General features: G+C 42.1%; 2 protein-coding genes across 4 annotated transcripts in view; one reads left to right on the top strand and one right to left on the bottom strand.

Annotated features, from left to right (window-relative positions):
* sos1 (son of sevenless homolog 1 (Drosophila)) overlaps nt 1-8,167 on the bottom strand; it is a 52,731-nt gene extending 44,564 nt beyond the window's left edge. For both annotated transcript variants that reach the window (XM_063012459.1, XM_063012460.1), the window contains exon 1: nt 7,330-8,167. In XM_063012459.1, coding sequence (XP_062868529.1) covers nt 7,330-7,416 — 87 coding nt within the window. In that variant the 5' untranslated portion in view covers nt 7,417-8,167. The remainder of the gene's footprint in view (nt 1-7,329) is intronic.
* A 4,759-nt stretch (nt 8,168-12,926) lies between these two features.
* On the top strand, nt 12,927-21,174 carry rfc4 (replication factor C (activator 1) 4). 2 transcript variants are annotated; one of them, XM_063013012.1, is made up of 10 exons: nt 12,927-12,997; nt 15,231-15,361; nt 17,132-17,210; nt 17,381-17,460; nt 18,206-18,325; nt 18,413-18,556; nt 18,663-18,909; nt 18,984-19,064; nt 20,663-20,776; nt 20,994-21,174. In XM_063013012.1, exons 2-10 carry the CDS (start codon nt 15,249-15,251, stop codon nt 21,087-21,089), a joined length of 1,074 nt encoding a protein of 357 aa, XP_062869082.1. In that variant the 5' UTR covers nt 12,927-12,997; nt 15,231-15,248; the 3' UTR covers nt 21,090-21,174. The 2 variants fall into 2 exon arrangements, with proteins under 2 accessions (XP_062869082.1, XP_062869083.1); XM_063013013.1 differs by lacking the exon at nt 12,927-12,997 and adding an exon at nt 13,088-13,110.
* Nucleotides 21,175-21,493: the final 319 nt, after the last annotated feature.

Here is a 21,493-nt window from a genome sequence, read left to right as displayed (position 1 = left end):
AAAACCAAGATGCAAAAAACACCAACAAAACTGCAGTTTTCATTGATGGGATCAAATTTTTACATAAGAAACAAATTCCAGGCATCCACCAGGCACAAGAAGAAGGGATGGGTGACGGGGTAGTACGTGATACAGTTTTCTGTGAGATTCCACCTCTGGCAGGTGAAAAGAAGCATTCAGGAACTGCTTGTATGATGTCAGTCAGAGCGAGGGGTTTGAATAAAGTACTACTGGGAATTGGAAATGACCGATTGGGAGGAAAAATGGGGAAAATGCAAACAATTTTCTTTTTTGGCTGTTCCCATATTTTAAGGAGTGTAAAAGTGGATCATTCTGGATCTGATTGGGCGTCTTATTATGCCGATGCCCTTTCAAACGCAACCCTACTTATTTTTATCCGGGCTTAGGACCGGCACTCAGACCACGAGTGGACCTTACAAGTGCCCCTCCCAATGGCTAGGCTGTCCGGGCACCCAAATTAACCCTAATTACAAAACCATGGCGTGTATGAATCGTGACATTCATCAGAAACTACTGTACAGAAAGGTGAAAAGTTCAGTAAAATCTAAACAAGGAAGGATAAAAAGAGGCCCCTAAAACCACAGCAGTTCACACGACTTGGTAGAAACTATGAGCCGCTGAGGGTGAAGTTTCAGTAAAAGCACATCAAGTGCAGAAAGCATGATCTCTCATTTCTCAGAATTACACCCTGCTGATTCTGCGCAGCGCTAAGAGCTGAGATCTGAGATGAGAGCTGTGACTTCCCAGCAAACCCTGATAGAGCAAGTCTAGTCCAGCCCAGCCCAGCCCAGCCCAGTCTGTAGCACATACTGGCACTGCTCTCACAGCCAGTAACATAACCACAAACAGCCAGCGCCTCTCAGACTGTACAAACAGCAGGACAGCAAGAGGAGTGGATACAGCCCAACGGATGGAACTAAGTTCAAATGAAGAGCTGCAAAGTCCAGCAGTAAGACACTTTTTTCATTTCATTTTCATCAACCACTTTATTCTTGTCAGGGTTGCGGTGGGTGCTAAACATCGGACACCCAGAACAGAACGCCAATCCATCACAGGGCCCTGGCCTTCCCAACCTATTAGGCCTAGCCAATCATCATCATCTGCATAGACACCTGGCTGGCTGATAGCACCACTGAGTTTTGAATAGACCACTGCGCCAGCCAAGCACCCCTCATTATCAAAATAAACCACTATCATCCGCGTACATAATTTCCACATCTTATTTTATCCGTGCTTGGGCTCGACACTGAGTGTGCAGTGTCAAGTACACCTTCCAATGGCTAGGCTGTTTGGCCATTCCCCCCTCCCTCACCACAAACATAACCAATCATGTCTGTGTAGATGCCCGACTGGCAGATAGCACAGCTAAGGTTCAAACCCTGGGTCCTGGTGGTAGTGGGTTGGTGTGATTCACGGCCACGCCGTTCGAGCAACCCTTGACTTCACTTTCCTGATGGGTAGCACTGTAGCCTCACAGCGAGAAGGTCCTGTGTTCCATCCCCGGGTGGTGTGGTCCGGGTCCTTTCTGTGTGGAGTTTGCATGTTCTCCCCGTGTCTGCGTGGGTTTCCTCCAGGAGCTCCGCTTTCCTCCCACAGTCCAAAGACATGCAAGAGAGGTGAACTGGAGATACTAAATTGTCCATGACTGTGTTTGACATTAAACTTGTGAACTGATGAATCTTGTGTAGTGAGTAACTACCGTTCCTGTCATGAATGTAACCAAAGTGTAAAACATGACGTTAAAATGCGAATAAATAAATAAATACTTTCCTGACAGCTTCGTATCGCATGAAATGTGACAGAAACTGGATGATGCAACATCATCTTGATGCAAGACAATGACCCACAACACACAAGTAAATGGACAACAGAGGGTTTCAAAACATCCGAGACGCTGCGGCCTGAACAGGGCTAATTACGCAAAATCCTCCTCACTGTCGATCAAGTGTGATTAGCATCATCAGGAAAGATTACTGCATCTTAAGAAGATCCATATAAATAAAGACAAACTTAATTTTTTAAGTATAATCATGTATGTTCGCAGTGAAGAAATATGGTCTCATGAAATTACATTTTATATGGGGTCCACTAACTTTTTCCTCCCAACTGTAGCTAGCTGCATTAGCGAGAAGACTCCCGCAGGACTTCCTGAAAGCTCTAATCACAGATCCCATAGCACAGCATAATGTGAGCACTCTTCGCTATATTGGAGATCGGATTGCACAGGCCTGGATTACGCTAACAATTAGTGAACGCATTATTAGAAGCAACACAATCCACCGAGCGGGCATTCTGGGGGTGAGGGTAAACCCATTCCGTTCTGTGCTTGAATCTCCGTGGTTATTTATGGTGCTACTCTTTGGTTGTTTGACACACCAGAATGCACACCGATTTTAAATCGAACTTCATGTAAATGACAGGAAGGTTGCAGTCACATGATGCACAACAAAACCGCTTTGCGCTGGCTGTGCCAGCATTTTCTATAAAGATGGGCGGAGCCGCTTACCTCACCACTGCGCTACCCTGATTTGCTGCTTTGATGCTCGGTTTTTACCACTTGCTGCTGCAATGATTGACTTTTTTGGATTTACCCTTTCTGTCCCAATCTAGTCATTTTATTTATTTATCAGGATTGTAACTAGGGCTGTCGCGCTAACCGCAATTTTGAAATATCGCGGTATAGACCAGCCAACCGCAGGGCATGCCAAGCAACCGCAACACCGCGGTGTTCACGTTTTTTCTTTCTTTCTTCTATTTTTTTTTTTTATATTGTTGCAGGTCCATCTTGTTTTACGCTTACATTCAAGCGTAATAAATGTTAAATGAATTCATAATGAAAATGAGCTAGGAGCGTCATTTTCCCGCAACCTGTTCTCATGCGTTGCTGCTGAGTGTCAGGCTTTGTGTTTTAAAATGTAAATAATCGCAACAGGAATTATAGGCAAGTTTATTAATGATCAAATTGAGTTCACACTCAATAAATACTTGTAATTTAGACTATATTCAAACAGCCTTGGTGAACTAAAACACTTAATGACGGTTAATATGGCATTGCAGCCTGCAAATATTCTCTTTCTGGTCTTGCTGGAATGATTTAAATGTATTTTTTCGTTGAATAAAAATGTATTGAAACGAATAATAACTTGAAATGTAGTATATATTGTTATGTTAATTATACCTACTAAATAGATAGTTTGTCGCATTGTAAAGTCGCATGCAGGTACAGTACACGTGTATTAGTGTAACGAGCCCCATCAGAGAGAGTTTTAGTACCGAGGGGAACATCGCTACCCCACTCAGATTCTCTCTAAACCACATCAGATGAACGTGTTGGTTCTTCTAGCGCGCATAATAACGCAGGTTTAAACTCTTACAGACTTTATTATATTTCTTTTTTACCATATTTTGATTAGATGTGTATTTACAATATTTAGCCTAAACACTTTTTTTTTTCGTTTCACACTGTATATCTAGCCTAGGAGCTAAATTTAAACCTTTTTTTAATAGAGAAAAGACGCGCATCCCTGCTCTGTTCTGTATTTAACATTAAACACGCATTTCATTGGTCTTAAAGCTGTCTCATCTTTGTCATTATAAAGCAATAATATACCGAATCATAGCCTAACAATAAAGCTTGTTTATATAGCTCTAAAATGCAGATTAATTAAGTAATTTTCAAAAACAAAAAAAAATGGCGATATTACCACATACCGCGATATTGAGACAGGTTGAATATCGCAAGGGGAAATTCTTTCACCGCGACAGCCCTAATTGTAACGTCATGTTTTACACTCTGGTTACATTCATGACAGACAAGGTAGTTACTCATTATACGTACAAGATTCATAAATTCACAAGTCATGGACAATTTCGTGTCTGCAATTCACCTCACTTGCACAGCTTTGGACTGTTGGAGGAAACCGAAGCTCCCAAAGGAAACCCACACAGACACAGGGACAACATGCAAACTCCATACAGAAAGGACCCGGACCACTTCACCTGGGAATCGAACCCAGGACCTTCTTGCTGTGAGATGGCTACCTACTGAGCCACCGTGCCGCCCAATCTAGTCATTTTTAATTCAAGATTATAATTTCGTTGCAGCTTGCACAACCTCCGATATGATCAAGGAGAACCGGTTCACCACCCCCCTCCAACACGTGTCTAATCTGCAGCCGCTTCTCATCACCTGCTAGTGTTGGATTCCCGACCAGAGCCGTATCACGTATGGAGAGACACGCTAGGCTACCCTCCACCATTCGCACAGGCTCCCAGAACAGTCCCAAGAATTGCATATCGCAAACAGGAGGAGACCCCATCTGACATTCCCTGCCTCAAACACGACCATTTATGTTTATATGGGCCCGGCCCGGCCCATACAGGTCTCTGCTGAAACTCTATCTCACGAGTTTGAACACTCCGCAATGTTGTGCAAGTACATTAGACCGTTGCACCACCCAAGTGTCCTAATTTGACATGACATAGACAAAAGCAACATGCACACATGACAAAAAGAAAGGATTCGAAAAATCCTGAACTGTTAAATTCAATCTTAAATGTCGCATGACCGCAGAGATAAAATACGCTAGCACACCAGAGCTGGGATTTCGAATATGTCGCATCGAATCTCAGCTCTGCCATCCGGCTGGGCTGGGCGGTTACATGAACAATGATTGGCTGTTGTTCACAGGGTGGGATAAGCCAGACCAGGGTTCCTCATAACTGGTGCAATTACGACCTCTGCTGGCTGATTGATGGCACCTGCACAAAGTTGAGGAATGATGCTGATCAGGGTGTGGCTCTCCGTGCACAAGGCTGGTCCGCATATGAACTCGCCTCGTGCAGGTGAAAAGATGCAGTCGGTACTGCACACGTGTCGAAGGGGGCGTGTGTCAGTTGCGAAGCTCCTCAGTCAGCAGTGGAGGGCTGTATCGGTAGAGGGGTAGCGTAACGCAATCAGGGTAATTGGATACGACTAGATTAGGGAAGAAAATTGGGGGTAAAATTGGAGGGGAAAAAATGTCACATGACGTGAGAAAAAACATGGCAAGGCGACTAGTGAGCTGTAAAACAATAAGATTTGTCAAATGCACATTTATTATTATTTTAGCACATTGCAAACATGCTTCTTACATTCAGATCTGGGTAGGGTTAATTACGTATAGAAGAGATAATTACGTATAGAAGCAAGTCGAGTCCTCCTGAATTATAATACCATTAAACACTAAGCTGCCCAAAGATTCTCCTCACTACCCCCGAGAACATCATATGCACTCCATCAGATAACGTGATATCTGTCAAGCCCATCTCGTGACCATCTCAAGAACAATGACTACACCTACTAACCAGATCTGCCCCATTTAACTGGACACTGCACAATCCAAAACTAACCAAGTGAGGCTAACATAGTAAATCCCAAGCATTTTGTTGGTATTAAAACTCTAGCCGAAGCTGAAGCACCCGGCCCAGCTGTTGCTATGGATTCAGTGTGGCAGAAGAGAGCAGGAAGAACTTGGCTGAGAAAGTGTGACTGTACTCCTCCATACAGGAGCACAAGCTGTAGTCACACTCACATGGAGTCCAAATGGTCTAAGACTGTGGTATGGTTCTTCAGATTTTTATCTAAAAGCAGCCAGAGAAGGAAGTGGTAGCTTAGTGGTTAAGGTAGTTAACTACTGTAGTATTCAGAAGGTTGCAGGTTTACCACAATTGGGTGCCTGAGCAAGGCCCCTAGCCTTGACCTTTCACTGTTCACATTAGACAAGAAAGCAGAAAGTAAACACACAAGTGGGGTCGCCCGGGATGCAGAAAGGGTAACAGGCCCTTAATTAAAAGGATTTTTTTTTTAGCATTCCAAAATGTTACTACCTCACTCTGTGTATTTAATTTGAAGCTTGTCCGTCACTCATGATAATACCAGCTGCACTATTTGGCCAAATAAATGAACACCTCCGCCTTAAATTATCAAGTTAAGGTGTATTAAATCAGTTATACGTTTTTAACTTTGTGGCAACAGTTTGGGTTGGGTATTTTTCTTTCCCATCGCATGGCTTTGCCCATCTGCACAAAGCAAGGAACTAAAGTACAGTACAAGGTTGCAACCGAAAATGATGGCTTAACCTGTCCAATATATTAAAACTGTGAGACAAAGGGCATTTTGAAAAAAGGACTCCCTAATAAAGGACAGAAGGTCTTGTGTTCTGATTAGACCATTTTAAATTGCAGTATGTGCAGTTTACATTTACAGCACTTAGCAATGCAAGCAACTGAGGGTTAAGGGGCTTGCTCCGGGGTCCAACGTGGCAACCTGGTGGAGGTGAAGCTTGAACAACAAACTTCTGATCACTATTTCAGTACCTCAACAACTGAGCTACCACTGCCCATTTGCTTGTTTTGTTCAGATCAGACAGGAAACACTTTTCCCAACATGTGAACTATGATGGTGGTAGCTTCATGTTTTTTTAGATGCTTTGCAGCAACAAAACTGGTCAAATTCTTGTCAAGACTAGTGGAAGAAGACATGCTGCACGATACAGAGATACCTTGGATAAAGACCCGCCTCATTTAACAGGAAAGGACGTTTATGCCATCTGTGCCAAAGAAACACTGGGGTTTTCTACATACAGCTAGACCTTAAAACTTATACACAACAAGTCTAAACTGACACGTTTTAGAAAGATAAATGGCTAAAATTGCTCCAGGAGGTTGAGCAGAATTAAACGAGACTTGTTGGTGACAGTTGCCATAAATGGCTCGACCAAGTACTAAACGATGGAGTGAATATTTAAGTCAAACTGATACCTGTGTTAGGTTGAGAATCAGTTATGTGAATAGTTCATTCATTCATTCATTCATTCATTTATTTATTGAGATTTTAACGTCATGTTTTACACTTTGGTTACAATTATGACAGAAACGGTAGTTATTTGTTACACAAGATTCATCAGTTCACAAGTTTAATGTCAAACACAGTCATGGACCATTTTGTATCTCCAATTCACCTCACTCGCATGTCTTTGGACTGTGGGAGGAAACCGGAGCTCCCGGAGGAAACCCACACAGACACGGGGAGAACATGCAAACTCGACACAGAAAGGACCCTGACCGTCCCACCTGGGGATCGAACCCAGGACCTTCTTGCTGTGAGGCGACAGTGCTACCCACCTAGCCACCCTACCGCCCATGTGAATAGAAACAGGTGATAAATTCCGTCTGAGGCAGAATATGGTCTGTTTACCAGCCATTACAATGTGGCACCTGATCTCTATTATAATAAGCTTTACACAGATACGTTTGACTTGATCTTACCTTGCTGAGGGATGGCACTAGTAATCCCCTCCATTTGGGCGCGTTTTCCTCGCTGAAGAAATCGTACTGGCACTGGGCCGCCTGCATGGCGATCAGCTGAGCCGAGAAGATCTTACTTCATCTAAGCCTGGGCAGGGGCCACAGGCTGGCCGGGATTCACTGAGAGTAAACAGCGGATGCCAGGAGCTCCGCACCCACACCATCTAATGCCACCATGGCATCGCTGTGTACCAACTGTACTGTACACTGTCTGATGACGTTGGCTAGCCAGCCCAGGCTGGTGATCTTCAGCAGAGAATTAGATGTATGATTGTCAAAATGCGAATTATTTCTAAACAAAAGACTAGGCGATTAAAAAAGTGTTTAACCTGACTGGCATTGGGGAATCGATCCGGATTCCACTACGCACTGTTGCTAGCTGGCTAATAATAAACTAACGTTAGCCTGGGAGCTAACCAAAGATTTAGACTAGAATATTTATCCTTTATTCATCTCAAACATACCACAAAACTCCAAATGTATGTAACACTCCCCCGCCTTCGCGCATTATAACTGGTTTAAGACAAAAGTCTGTGCCAGCGGTGCCAATTTTCCTCCATTTTTAACGCTATCTTCTAAAGGGTGGCTGGATTTAGCTCGTTTGTTAACAAGTCAGCATTTTAATCCTTTCTCAGCGGGGTCACAAGTGCAAACACATCCAGAATCATTCACACACACTTCCCGAGTGTGATCCGCCTCCAAAGTGCCAGTTCTTTTCATCTAAGAGTAAAAAATAGAAGGAGATCTGAGTGATTTGTTGTTGTGACTCGGGCGCAGTTTATGTGTGTGTGCGTGTGTGTCTGTGTTGGTACTAGGCGCATGCGCAGTGCACACCACACTCAGCCGTCCCAAAAAAGTGTGAACTCGGTCAGTAACGGTACAGTTCAGACACACAGCTTTATTTCGGTTCGATCAGTTCAGTCATTACTAATCAAGTCAAGGAAGTATTTAAAATTTGGAAAAAAAAATCACACAAAATAGTGAACTAATTTCTTATTGATGGTGTAACAGGTCGGTTGGAAAAGCAAAGCGCTTGCGAGAACAGGTCCTAGGTTCAACTAACAGATCACTGAAATCATTTATCTGAGAGGAGAGATTGCCGAGCAATAGAACTGTCCTCATCTTCAGTACAAACAGAGCGTCCTGTCCTGGACTTTACTCTATACAGCAGGTCGTTCAGGGTCCGTGTGTTTTTGGTCATTCGTTTTTCACTTCAAATCCCAAAGTTGAAAAACAAGAAAATTGGTCGTTTTTCGTTCAAAAAAACAATATTAAAAACAAGAAAACGGGGCGTTATTCGTTTTTCGTTTCAAGATCAAAAATCAAATAACAAACATGAAGAAATTGAAAAACGGCTCGTATTTTAATTTTCCGAAATCAACATTTTTTATCAGTTCAACCGGAAATAAATACACAAGCGCGTGCACACGCTAACATGCACGTATTTACTTTTTTTTAAATAACTTTTATTTTTAAACAACAATATTACAGAAGCATACACATAATATATATAAACATATCAAATATGTTTTTGCAATAAAATTTAACAATATACAAAATATGTTAAATAACAGCAGAGAAGAAAAAATATAAACATAAAAGAGAAAAACAACAAAGCCAGAGGAATTACAGTCATCTAAAAACAGAGCAAGCAATAGTATATATAGTATATCATATAAAGTAAATATAGTATATTATATAGTGATATAGTATACCATATAAAATAAGTCAATAAGATAAATAAGCAAATAAATGAAAATCTCCTTAGAAAATATTATCCTTATATAAATTTAAAGTGTTTTGAGACAGTTACCAATTTACAAAATTTTTAATTTAGTGAGGGGCTCAAAGAATTAATTGTTTTTAAATATATTTTCAAATCTGAATTTACAAACGAAATAAAAGATGGTAATTTTTTTGCATTTTTAACTTTATGAATATAATATTTAGCTAATATTATTATGCACATATTTACTTAATATATAGAGAGTGTAAATCAAGGAGCTCATGGGCCCCAGTGCAGTTTTTTAGGCCCCCTCAAATTTTATATATATATTGAACCCAATTGGTGAATATATATACAGTGTATCACAAAAGTGAGTACACCCCTCACATTTCTGCAAATATTTCATTATATTTTTTCATGGGACAACACTATAGACATGAAACTTGGATATAACTTAGAGTAGTCAGTGTACAACTTGTATAGCAGTGTAGATTTACTGTCTTCTGAAAATAACTCAACACACAGCTATTAATGTCTAAATAGCTGGCAACATAAGTGAGTACACCCCACAGTGAACATGTCCAAATTGTGCCCAAATGTGTCGTTGTCCCTCCCTGGTGTCATGTGTCAAGGTCCCAGGTGTAAATGGGGAGCAGGGCTGTTAAATTTGGTGTTTTGGGTACAATTCTCTCATACTGGCCACTGGATATTCAACATGGCACCTCATGGCAAAGAACTCTCTGAGGATGTGAGAAATAGAATTGTTGCTCTCCACAAAGATGGCCTGGGCTATAAGAAGATTGCTAACACCCTGAAACTGAGCTACAGCATGGTGGCCAAGGTCATACAGTGGTTTTCCAGGACAGGTTCCACTCGGAACAGGCTTCGCCAGGGTCGACCAAAGAAGTTGAGTCCACGTGTTCGGCGTCATATCCAGAGGTTGGCTTTAAAAAATAGACACATGAGTGCTGCCAGCATTGCTGCAGAGGTTGAAGACGTGGGAGGTCAGCCTGTCAGTGCTCAGACCATACGCCGCACACTGCATCAACTCGGTCTGCATGGTCGTCATCCCAGAAGGAAGCTGACGCACAAGAAAGCCCACAAACAGTTTGCTGAAGACAAGCAGTCCAAGAACATGGATTACTGGAATGCCCTGTGGTCTGACGAGACCAAGATCAACTTGTTTGGCTCAGATGGTGTCCAGCATGTGTGGCGGCGCCCTGTTGAGAAGTACCAAGACAACTGTATCTTGCCTACAGTCAAGCATGGTGGTGGTAGCATCATGGTCTTGGGCTGCATGAGTGTTGCTGGCACTGGGGAGCTGCAGTTCATTGAGGGAAACATGAATTTTAACATGTACTGTGACATTCTGAAACAGAGCATGATCCCCTCCCTTCGAAAACTGGGCCTCATGGCAGTTTTCCAACAGGATAACGACCCCAAACACAACCTCCAAGATGACAACTGCCTTGCTAAGGAAGCTGAAGGTAAAGGTGATGGACTAAACCCAATTGAGCACCTGTGGCGCATCCTCAAGTGGAAGGTGGAGGAGTTCAAGGTGTCTAACATCCACCAGCTCCGTGATGTCATCATGGAGGAGTGGAAGAGGATTCCAGTAGCAACTGTGCAGCTCTGGTGAATTCCATGCCCAGGAGGGTTAAGGCAGTGCTGGATAATAATGGTGGTCACACAAAATATTGACACTTTGGGCACAATTTGGACATGTTCACTGTGGGGTGTACTCACTTATGTTGCCAGCCATTTAGACATAAATGGCTGTGTGTTGAGTTATTTTCAGAAGACAGTAAATCTACACTGCTATACAAGCTGTACACTGACTACTCTAAGTTATATCCAAGTTTTATTTCTATAGTGTTGTCCCATGAAAAGATATAATAAAATATTTGCAGAAATGTGAGGGGTGTACTCACTTTTGTGATACACTGTATATATATATATACTGTATATATATACTGTGTATGAAAAGTGAATAGAATTGCACGAACTAACTCTGCAGTAAACAAGGAGCAACAACAATTAAATATATTTCAAAAAGTTATTTGGTTAATTTTTAGTTAAAGCTGTTTATTAAAAGTGCATGAAGAAGAACGCTGATTAAAATGCATTAAATGTTGTAATAGTTACACGGTGACGTGTACGATTAGTTATACATGTATTACAGAATTGAGTTCTATACGGTAAGAAAGAAATATGAATGTAAATGTTAATGTTGTGACAACGGTGATGTAACCCAGGAAAAAATTTGCTGTGAAATTTCATAGTAAAACTGTGAATTATTTTACAGTTCTACTATAAACAATTTCATAGTAAAACATAGTAAAAATGTGCCCTAGGAGCACCCCAGCCTGAATGTGCCCTGAGAGCACCCCATCCCAAATGTGCCCTGGGAGCACCCTAGCCTAAAGGTGCCCTGGGAGCACCCCAGCGTAAATGTGCCCTGGGAGCACCCCAGCCTAAAGGTGCCCTGGGAGCACCCCAGCCCGAATGTGCCCTGGGAGCACCCCAGCCGAAATGTGCCCTGGGAGCACCCTAGCCTAAAGGTGCCCTGGGAGCACCCCAGCCCGAATGTGCCCTGGGAGCACCCCAGCCTAAAGGTGCCCTGGGAGCACCCCAGCCCGAATGTGCCCTGGGAGCACCCCAGCCGAAATGTGCCCTGGGAGCACCCCAGCCTAAAGGTGCCCTGGGAGCACCCCAGTTCGAATGTGCCCTAGGAGCACCCCAGCCCGAATGTGCCCTGGGAGCACCCTAGCCCGAATGTGCCCTGGGAGCACCCCAGCCTAAAGGTGCCCTGGGAGCACCCCAGCCCGAATGTGCCCTGAGAGTACCCAATCCCAAATGTGCCCTGGGAGCACCCCAGCCTAAAGGTGCCCTGGGAGCACCCCAGTTCGAATGTGCCCTAGGAGCACCCCAGCCCGAATGTGCCCTAGGAGCACCCCAGCCCGAATGTGCCCTGGGAGCACCTTAGCCCGAATGTGCCCTGGGAGCACCCCAGCCCGAATGTGCCCTAGGAGCACCCCATCCCAAATGTGCCCTAGGAGCAATGTGCCCTAGGAGCACCTTAGCCCGAATGTGCCCTGGGAGCACCCCAGCCCGAATGTGCCCTGGGAGCACCTTAGCCCGAATGTGCCCTAGGAGCACCCCAGCCCGAATGTGCCCTGAGAGCACCCCATCCCAAATGTGCCCTGGGAGCACCCCAGCCCGAATGTGCCCTGGGAGCACCCCAGCCTAAAGGTGCCCTGGGAGCACCCATGGCTGGATTACTGACCGGGCCAGTGGGGCCAGTGCCCAGGGGCCCTTGAGGTCAGGGGGCCCCGGGGGGCCCTGGCCCAAAACATTTTGCGATGCCTATCAACATTTATGATACAATATATTTTTATTTCCGAGGGCCCTCCATTTTAAGGATCCTCTGACTATTAGGGACTTTGACCCCAGGGCCTCTTGGGGGCCCTAGCCATGCAACTCTTTGCCCAGGGGCCCAGACTATCCTTAATCTGACCTTGGGAGCACCCTAGCCCGAATGTGCCCTAGTAGCACCCCAGCCTGAATGTGCCCTGGGAGCACCCCAGCCCAAATGTGCTGTTTTCGTTTGGTGCAATGCACACAACGACTCTGACCAAACTAAATGAAAGAAAGAATGACCGCGACACTGACCAGAATACGACGGTGGTAAACAGACAATGAATGAATACAAAAATGTAGGATTATTTTTTTTACAGTATAATACAACGCTGTTTGACCGAATACGGGTAGGGAAAATAGGTAAACACACCACTACTAGTATGGGCGCCGCCATAGTGACGTCAGAAGGGTCGTCGTCTTTTGTGCGCCTGGCGGGAATCTGGTGGCGCCTTTACACTTGTTTGCTTTTGGACTTGTTTTGAGGTATTTTACTTTATTTTGTGTAAATATGTTTTTATATGTTTGTGTGTAATATTGAAAACCTTATATTAATGCAAGTACCTGGTTGTTTAGTTGATATATTGAAGTCAACGAAGGTTTGTAGAATTAACAGTTTGTACAGTGTGTTTGTGGATTAGCAGTCGCTATATTTAGCATTATTAATTCTCAGATTAAACCTCAGTCAGTGGAAGATGTGGAAGTGTGTGGGGTGGAGGCAGGTGGAAGCCTATTATATATTTTCTCACTTTTTGCAACATCATGTTGTTGTGTGTCCTTCCACTGTTGGGTGGCATGTCTCCTAAATTTTAATGTTGGGTTTCATATGTGAGTGTGGAATATACATGTTATTATTATTAATATTTCATTAGCAATAAAAGGTGTAGTACATCTGTCCTAAACAAACCTGTCATGCCCTGGGCACCCAGATGTTTCTGAGCCTGTTTTCTGACAGGATCCTGGACCTGGATCTCTGACAGAAAGCCAGAGATCCAGGTAAGAGAACATTTGTTTAAACAGTCAGATTTTATCAGAATCAGATTTATTGGCCAAGTATGTGGATACACACGAGGAATTTGGTTCCGGCTGATAGTATATCTCTAGTATAAATACAGTATACAAGCAATTCACAAGAAAAATTTAACAATAAACACAAAAATATATAAACTGTAAGACTATATACAGGCAATATATATATAATGTATTAATGTGTGCATTAGGGTTGCCAACTTTCAGAACTGGAAATAAGGAACACCCTGGGCTGGTGGGTTGGCGGAAGGCATCGTGTGGGGGGTGGGTTGGCAGGTGTTTACCTGAGCGGGAGTGGGGGGTAGGCGGTTAGGGTTGCGCCTACAAAAAATATAACGGGTCTTACACCGTCATAGGTACATTATCAAAATGTTTTATTTAGGCTGTTTAACGTATATTATTTTCATTCTTTATAATAATAAATCAGAACCATATTTTAGGCAAAACAACATGCATAAAGAACATCATGTAAAAAAATTTTCTCAATAGTGCAAACAACATTTTTACAAAATCCATCTTCACATTGACATGCAGCCCCGGTTCTGGACTGCGTTTCTTAGCGGAGCAGTGAGAAAATCTGCACCCCCATAGCACTAACCCTGCTTAGTTTCACCCTAAGCTGGATTCGAACCTAGGGTGGAAAAATATGCGCGATGCGCCCTGCTCACTGCATTACTCAAACAGCGGGGTAATGAACAGGTTGTTATGCTGATATGCCTGGGCACACATGGCGTTACTAAGACTGAAAGTGAACACTACTTAAAATAATAACCAAACGTTTTCTAATTCCCACGGTAGCAGCAGTTTCCTTCTATTTCATACATATCACCCTGTCTCAGTCTAATCTGCAGCACCTGCCTGAGGGATCAGCTTTGTGTAAGGAGAGACACACCCTGATCCTCATTATCCCTAGGCTCTGTGCAGGTGCCATCAATCAGCCAGCAGAGGTCGTAATTGCATCAGTTATGAGGAATCCCCTCTGAAACCCCCGCTTGAACAACAGTCAATCGTTGTTCGTGTAGGCGCCCAACCTGATGGATGGTAGAGCTGAGTTTCTAACCGACTCTGGTGTGCTAGCATGTTTTACCGCTGCGCCACCTGAGCACCACCTGTGATCTGTTTTTTATTGAAAACAGTACAAAACACAATATTTACTTACCTGTAATTTTTTGTAAACATACACTCACTTATTTGCATAACAACACTTAATCTGGTAGCACAAGACACTAGTTGAACCCTGTTTTGTTATTCAAGTCCTTACCGAAGCAGCTGTTTAAGTCTTTCCTAATCTAATTTTGCTCTTCGCAATGTACCAAACATTTCCAGTAACAGACAGGTCTGGACTACAGTCTGGTACCCTACATCTCTGACTATGCAGCTATGCTGTTGTAACATGCAGGATGTTCCTGAGAAATATGCGGTCTAGAAAGCAGAACATGTTGCTCTAAGACCGGTGTGGTGCAATCATGTCAACATGGACCAACATATTAAAGAATTGGTTCCAACACCTCACTTTGAATCCAAGCCAGAAAGAACTTGGCCTTTTTTCAAGAGCAAATGAGGTCCTACCCTACATAAGTGTGACGTTCCTAATAAAGTGACTTGTGAGTGTAACGATGTGTAATAAATATATAGGCTTTCCTCAGAAAATAGTGTGTAGACAAAATTGATCCCTGTATGTTTTTGTTAGTTCTGTTAAGGAGGAAACATGCAGGCTTTTCTAAAAGGATCCACACAAAGTGTTAAACCACAAAAGGACAAAGCAGGAGCATCGGGCAGTGGAGAGAAGCGTCAGAAGCTGGTCCCATGGGTGGAAAAATAGTGAGTACATTATATGAACAGACATGTTGTATGTGTCATTTAAAGCAATTAAAGGACTTCAGTGAGTCATAGTTTTTTAATCTTAAGTGCAAACCCAAAAACTGTGTGTAAATTTATATTGGGTACATGCACTGGAAGTATATTAAGTCAAAAACAAAAGGGGTTGAATACTTCTACATTCCTCTACATTTGCATTTATCCAATACACTTTTATCCAAGTTCACTTGCAATTGTACAAATACAATGCAAGCAATTTAGTGTTAAGGGCCCTACTCAGGGGCCCATCAGTGGTAACTTGCTGTTGGTGGGGCTTGAACCACCAACCCTCTGATGACTAGTACTTTAACCACTTAACTACCACTGCTGTTTGGTAATGAACAGGTTGTTATGCTGATATGCCTGGGCACACACGGCGTTACTAAGACTAAAAGTGAATAATACTTAAAATAATGACCAAACGTTTTCTAATTCCCACGGTAGCAGCAGTTTCCTTCTATTTCATACATATCACCCTGTCTCAGTCTAATCTGCAGCACCTGCCTGAGGGATCAGCTTTGTGTAAGGAGAGACACACCCTGATCCTCATTATCCCTAGGCTCTGTGCAGGTGCCATCAATCAGCCAGCAGAGGTCGTAATTGCATCAGTTATGAGGAATCCCCTCTGAAACCCCCCCCCCCTTGAACAACAGTCAATCGTTGTTCGTGTAGGCGCGAACCCAAAAACTGTGTGTAAATTTATATTGGGTACATGCACTGGAAGTATATTAAGTCAAAAACAAAAGGGGTTGAATACTTCTACATTCCTCTACATTTGCATTTATCCAATACACTTTTATCCAAGTTCACTTGCAATTGTACAAATACAATGCAAGCAATTTAGTGTTAAGGGCCCTACTCAGGGGCCCATCAGTGGTAACTTGCTGTTGGTGGGGCTTGAACCACCAACCCTCTGATGACTAGTACTTTAACCACTTAACTACCACTGCTGTTTGGGGCGGCACGGTGGCTAAGTGGGTAGCACTGTCGCCTCACAGCAAGAAGGTCCTGGGGTCTTTGATCCCCAGGTGTGGCGGTCCAGGTCCTTTCTGTGTGGAGTTTGCATGTTCTCCCCGTGTCCCTGTGGGTTTCCTCCAGGGGCTCTGGTTTTCTCCCACAGTCCAAAGACATGCAAGTCAGGTGAATTGGAGATACAAAATTGTCCAAGATATAAAGATATAACCTTGTGAACTGATGAATCTTGTGTAATGAGTAACTACCCTTCCTGTCATGAATGTAACCAAAGTGTAAAACATGACGTTTTAATACCCTAAAATACCCTAATAAACAAACAAACAAACCACTGCTTGATTTTTGTCAAGTTTTTTTTGTAATATGTATTCACTTTTTTCCAAACAAATGCAAATAGTTTGGGTAAGTTATTTCAATTTTGTACCCGGAATACCCTTGCCCTATAGGTTTTACTGTTTAACCCACCATTTCTACACCCTAAACTTGACTTTTTTTAATATACGTTTTACAATATTCTAATTGAATACCTGGAACTGTTAAAGAAACCCTCAACCAAGAAAACACAAGAACAATCCTAAACTTCCTGGCAGAAACAAAAATAAAAACAAAAATATAAATGGTCAAATAGAAACAGGAAAAATGACTAAAAAATAATTAATTAAATATAATTAATAATAAATAAATGTTTATGTTTTATAGCAAATACTCAATAAATCACTTGTTTACAGCCTGACTTATGTCATATGTTCATCATTTGAACAGCAGGCCGAGGTGTGTGGATGAAGTTGCCTTTCAAGAGGAGGTTGTTGCAGTATTGAAGAAATCACTAGAGGGCTCTGATGTAAGTGTTTATTATATATCACTGTGCGGCTCAGTCACATTTGGCAGATGTGTACAAATTGTTTACGTATTCAAATGCTTATCTATATACTTATGAGTGTAGTGTTGATGTGTGGAATTTGTAACCATGTAAACTGAAATAAAATCATTTTTATTTTCGCTTCTTTTCAGTTGCCTAATTTGCTGTTTTACGGGCCTCCAGGAACAGGAAAAACATCCACAATCCTGGCTGCAGCAAGAGAGCTTTATGGGTAAAAGCATACAACAGTTCTTTCATTATTAAATATTAATTAGTGAGTGGAAACCACTTTACAAGCACAAACATTTTGGATTATTTAGAAGGTTGGTTCTTGCTTATAACTTTACTGTACAATATGTCCTGATTTGTCAGACTAAATGGATCATATCCACATGCAAATGTAATATAGGACAAGAACATAAACCAGTTTTTAAGTGATTATTTCATTTACCAAAGAAAAAGAGTAAACCTAATGAGTGTTTGTGCCTCTTTTAGAAGCAACAAGTACAACCCCAATTTTGTAAAATTACTGTGATAAGAGCCAAATTGCTATCGCCAGATGACTGGATTGAAGTGTCCCGGGTGATTACCCACCGACAGTGGTCTGATAAGGGACAAATTACCAACGGTTGCAATTTAGTGAAGCACCCTTGCCAGAATGCCATTCTGTTGTGGGCCTTGGCCACCAACCCCCAGATACAGCTAATCATGTCTGAATGTGGACGCCAGACCAGACGATAGGACAGCTAGGGATTCCAACCTTGGATCTTAGTGATTGTGGGCACTACCCGAGCACCTCTTTGGAAATTCAGTTGATACATTTGCGTGCAATGTTTATGTATTATAACAATGGTAACGCTTTGGCTTTTCAGAAGAGCATTTTATTCTAGGTAGTAATACAACGGTGGAAGTCAAATAGTTGTACAACAATACTTGTAGTTGTGTTCACACTGATGAGTTTTCTGCTTTGCCTGCAGTCCAGAGCTATACAAACACAGGGTGCTGGAGCTAAACGCCTCAGATGAAAGAGGGATTCAGGTGATTCGAGAAAAAGTAAAAACCTTTGCTCAGCTCACAGTGGCTGGGACACGAACAGAGTAAGTTTACTTATCAGTTTGGTCACTTTAACCTCTTTTATTTATGTTGTGTACTTTACCTGTATTGCTCTGCTTTCATTTCTCCAGTGGAAAATCTTGTCCTCCGTTTAAAATCATCATTCTTGATGAGGCAGACTCCATGACCAACGCTGCCCAGGCTGCTCTCAGACGCACCATGGAGAAAGAGTCTCGTACCACTCGCTTCTGTCTCATCTGCAACTATGTCAGCAGGTCATACACTGACTTTACGTCAAACAACAACCTGGCATTTATTTGTCTTTTAGTTTGTTAGGACTTGACTTGTAGCAGTAGCTCAAAGCTTAGATGTTTGTTACAGAATCATTAATCCTTTGACGTCCCGCTGCTCCAAGTTCCGCTTTAAACCCCTCGGAGACGAGATTCAGCACGAGCGGCTAGTAAACATCTGCACGAAGGAGAACCTTAAGTACACCAAAGAGGGTATTGAGGCGCTGGTCAAAGTATCAGAGGGAGATCTTCGAAAAGCTATAACACTCTTGCAGAGTGCAGCACGACTCACTTCAGAGAAGGAAGTCACAGAGAGCATCATTATAGAGATCTCAGGGGTGAGTCTTCAGCTCACCTTATTCTGCTGATTTTGTATTTGGAGCTCTATGTAAACTGTGTGCTTTGGGTTTAGGTGGTTCCACCAAAAGTGATTGAAAACCTGCTGAAGACCTGTTACAAAGGCACTTTTGAGAAAGTGGAGATTGCAGTAAAGGTGAGTGTAGTTCACAATTCTGTGCATGTTGTTATTATTAGGGCTGTCAAACGATTAAAATTTTTAATCGCGATTAATCTCAGAATTTCATATAGTTAATCGCATTAAAAAAAATCTGTGTAAATGTTATAGAAAACAAGGATTTTTATGTGAAATGTTACAATTAAAATGGTGAACACATTTTATGCTAAATGTACTGATGTTAAAAACTGCTGGGACAAGAGAAAACTGTAAGGGAGTTTATTCACTCACATACTAGGCAGTAAATGTCAGATTGTAGGTTAGAATTTCTCCATCAGCAAACATTGTAGATCAGCGGTGCTTTAGGTGGGATAAGGCGTAGTTATTGTAACAGACTTTTCTGTGCTTGTATTGTGACAATGGTTTGATGGCCGTTTCTACACGGTGAGTGTGTTTTGACCCTTTGGGGCTTCCATAGTTCATGGACTAACGTGCTTGACTCAGCTTTCCGGTATTTGGTACCTTAACAGAATAAGTTAATAAAAGTGTTCTGCTCCCGACAACTTGTGAATATAGCGTGTATTTATTTCTTTATAAGTGCATCACTACAACGCTCGGTTACATTATGTTAACAAACCGCAAATGAAAAACGGTGGACTTGCCACCGTTTTTCATTTGCGGTTTGTTAACATAATGTAACCGAGCGTTGTAGTTCTACCAGTCAAGTCTCAACATTAACTAGAATTTGCGTTAACGGCACTATTATTTTTAATCGCGTTAAATTGAAATCGCGTTAATGCGTTATTATCGCGTTAACTTCGACAGCCCTAGTTATTATTAATAATATAGGGCTGATGGAATTTATTTGTCATAAATACATATGCATGTGCAGTACAGATTTTTCTGCATATCCCAGCTTGTTTGAAAGCTTGGGTCAGAGCACAGGGCCATTGTTGGACACCTCTGGAGGACAAGAGTGTCAAGGTTCGAACAGCAGCTGATTGCCAGAGCCCGGAATTCAAATTCACTCAACTTTTTGTTTGATATCCCAAACCTCGTCTCACTAGGCTACTACTGTTGACTTAAAATTGTGGTTGAAATTGTAATAGAACCATTTAAAGGCATATTTGACATTATAATCATTTTTAAGGAGTTTGAATCAGGGGTTTTATCTGGTGGGGTGGGGTGCTATGATGGGATATTAGATTCATTTAGTAGAGTCTCTATTTTTAAACTGAGGGGTGGAAGTGAATGTAGTAACTTTCAGTAATATCATCTGAATGTCATGTTTTCCACCAATGCTAATTTAAATGCTCCCTCTGTTTATCTTTAAATGTGTATTAACTTATCCTGTACACACTGCTTACAATCCACAAAGAATAGCTGCTCGAGTGCCACAGCGTTCTAATGTGCTAGCCCATCACTGCTGAGACTGGGCTCAAGCTCTGGATTGGCAAGTCAAATCTTGACCACTTTTACTTTTTGAAAAGTTTTTTTGGTCTTGGCACAGTTTTTACGCCAGATGCCACTCCTAATGTAGCCCTCCTTTTTAATCTGTGTTTGGGACTGGCACTGACAAGTGCACTTACCATTGGCTAGGCTGTTTTTTTTTTCACTGTTGTCTTTTCTGCTTTCAGGATATGATTGATGAAGGCTACGCTGCCACACTGATACTAAACCAGCTCCATGACATTATTATAGAGGAGAAACTGAATGATAAACAGAAGTCTGTAATCACAGAGAAGATGGCAGTAAGTAAAAACACTTATCACGATATGTTCTCGGCATTCCATTACCATCTCAATCTGACAGCAGGTGTGGTAAAAACAGTAAAAGATGCCACAGATGTTTTGTCACATTATTTAGATTTTATCATCATGTTGTGCATCTAAAGCTCAAGTTGTGAGGCACAGTTTGTTGAAGGATGTGTAAGGATGGAATTCTGACTGGTGTTTTTTTACGTTTTAGGTGGTGGATAAGTGCTTGGTGGATGGCGCTGATGAGTACTTGCAGTTGTTGAATCTTTGCTCGGTCATCATGCAGCAGGCTGCACAGAGCAGCTGAGTTCATCATATAACGTTGTGTTGGTCGAGTCCAAGTATTTTCTTGTTTTGTACTAAAATTGTAATTAAAAATTATTTCCTACAAATTTTTGTCTGCTGTTTTTTCACCAGTGATGACTGACTCCGGCTGGGCACTCATTTGCCCATATAAATAGGGCTAATTTGACTGTACAATTAATTAGAAATGACTATATTAGGAGTTAAAGGAAGAAAACTTAAAATGAAGACATACATAATGGGGTCACTGGCTATAATTCCCAAAATAAAGACAAATAATGGAGTCACTGGCTATAACTCCCAAAATAAAGACAAATAGTGGACTCAATGGCTATAACCACCAAAATAAAGACATGCATAATGGGGTCACTAGCCATAACTTCCGGAATAAAGATGTAAATAAAGAGG

The sequence above is a fragment of the Trichomycterus rosablanca genome, chromosome 17, assembly GCF_030014385.1.
Source record: "Trichomycterus rosablanca isolate fTriRos1 chromosome 17, fTriRos1.hap1, whole genome shotgun sequence".
NCBI classification, from domain to species: Eukaryota; Metazoa; Chordata; class Actinopteri; order Siluriformes; family Trichomycteridae; genus Trichomycterus; species Trichomycterus rosablanca.
This window is presented reverse-complemented; position numbering and strand designations above follow the sequence as displayed.

Coding starts and splice junctions, on each gene's coding strand:
- rfc4 (XM_063013012.1), top strand. CDS start 15,249: ATGCAGGCTTTTCTAAAAGGATCCACACAAAGTGTTAAACCACAAAAG. Junction 17,211..17,380: donor AATCACTAGAGGGCTCTGAT/GTAAGTGTTTAT, acceptor GCTTCTTTTCAG/TTGCCTAATTTGCTGTTTTA. Junction 20,777..20,993: donor TAATCACAGAGAAGATGGCA/GTAAGTAAAAAC, acceptor TTTACGTTTTAG/GTGGTGGATAAGTGCTTGGT.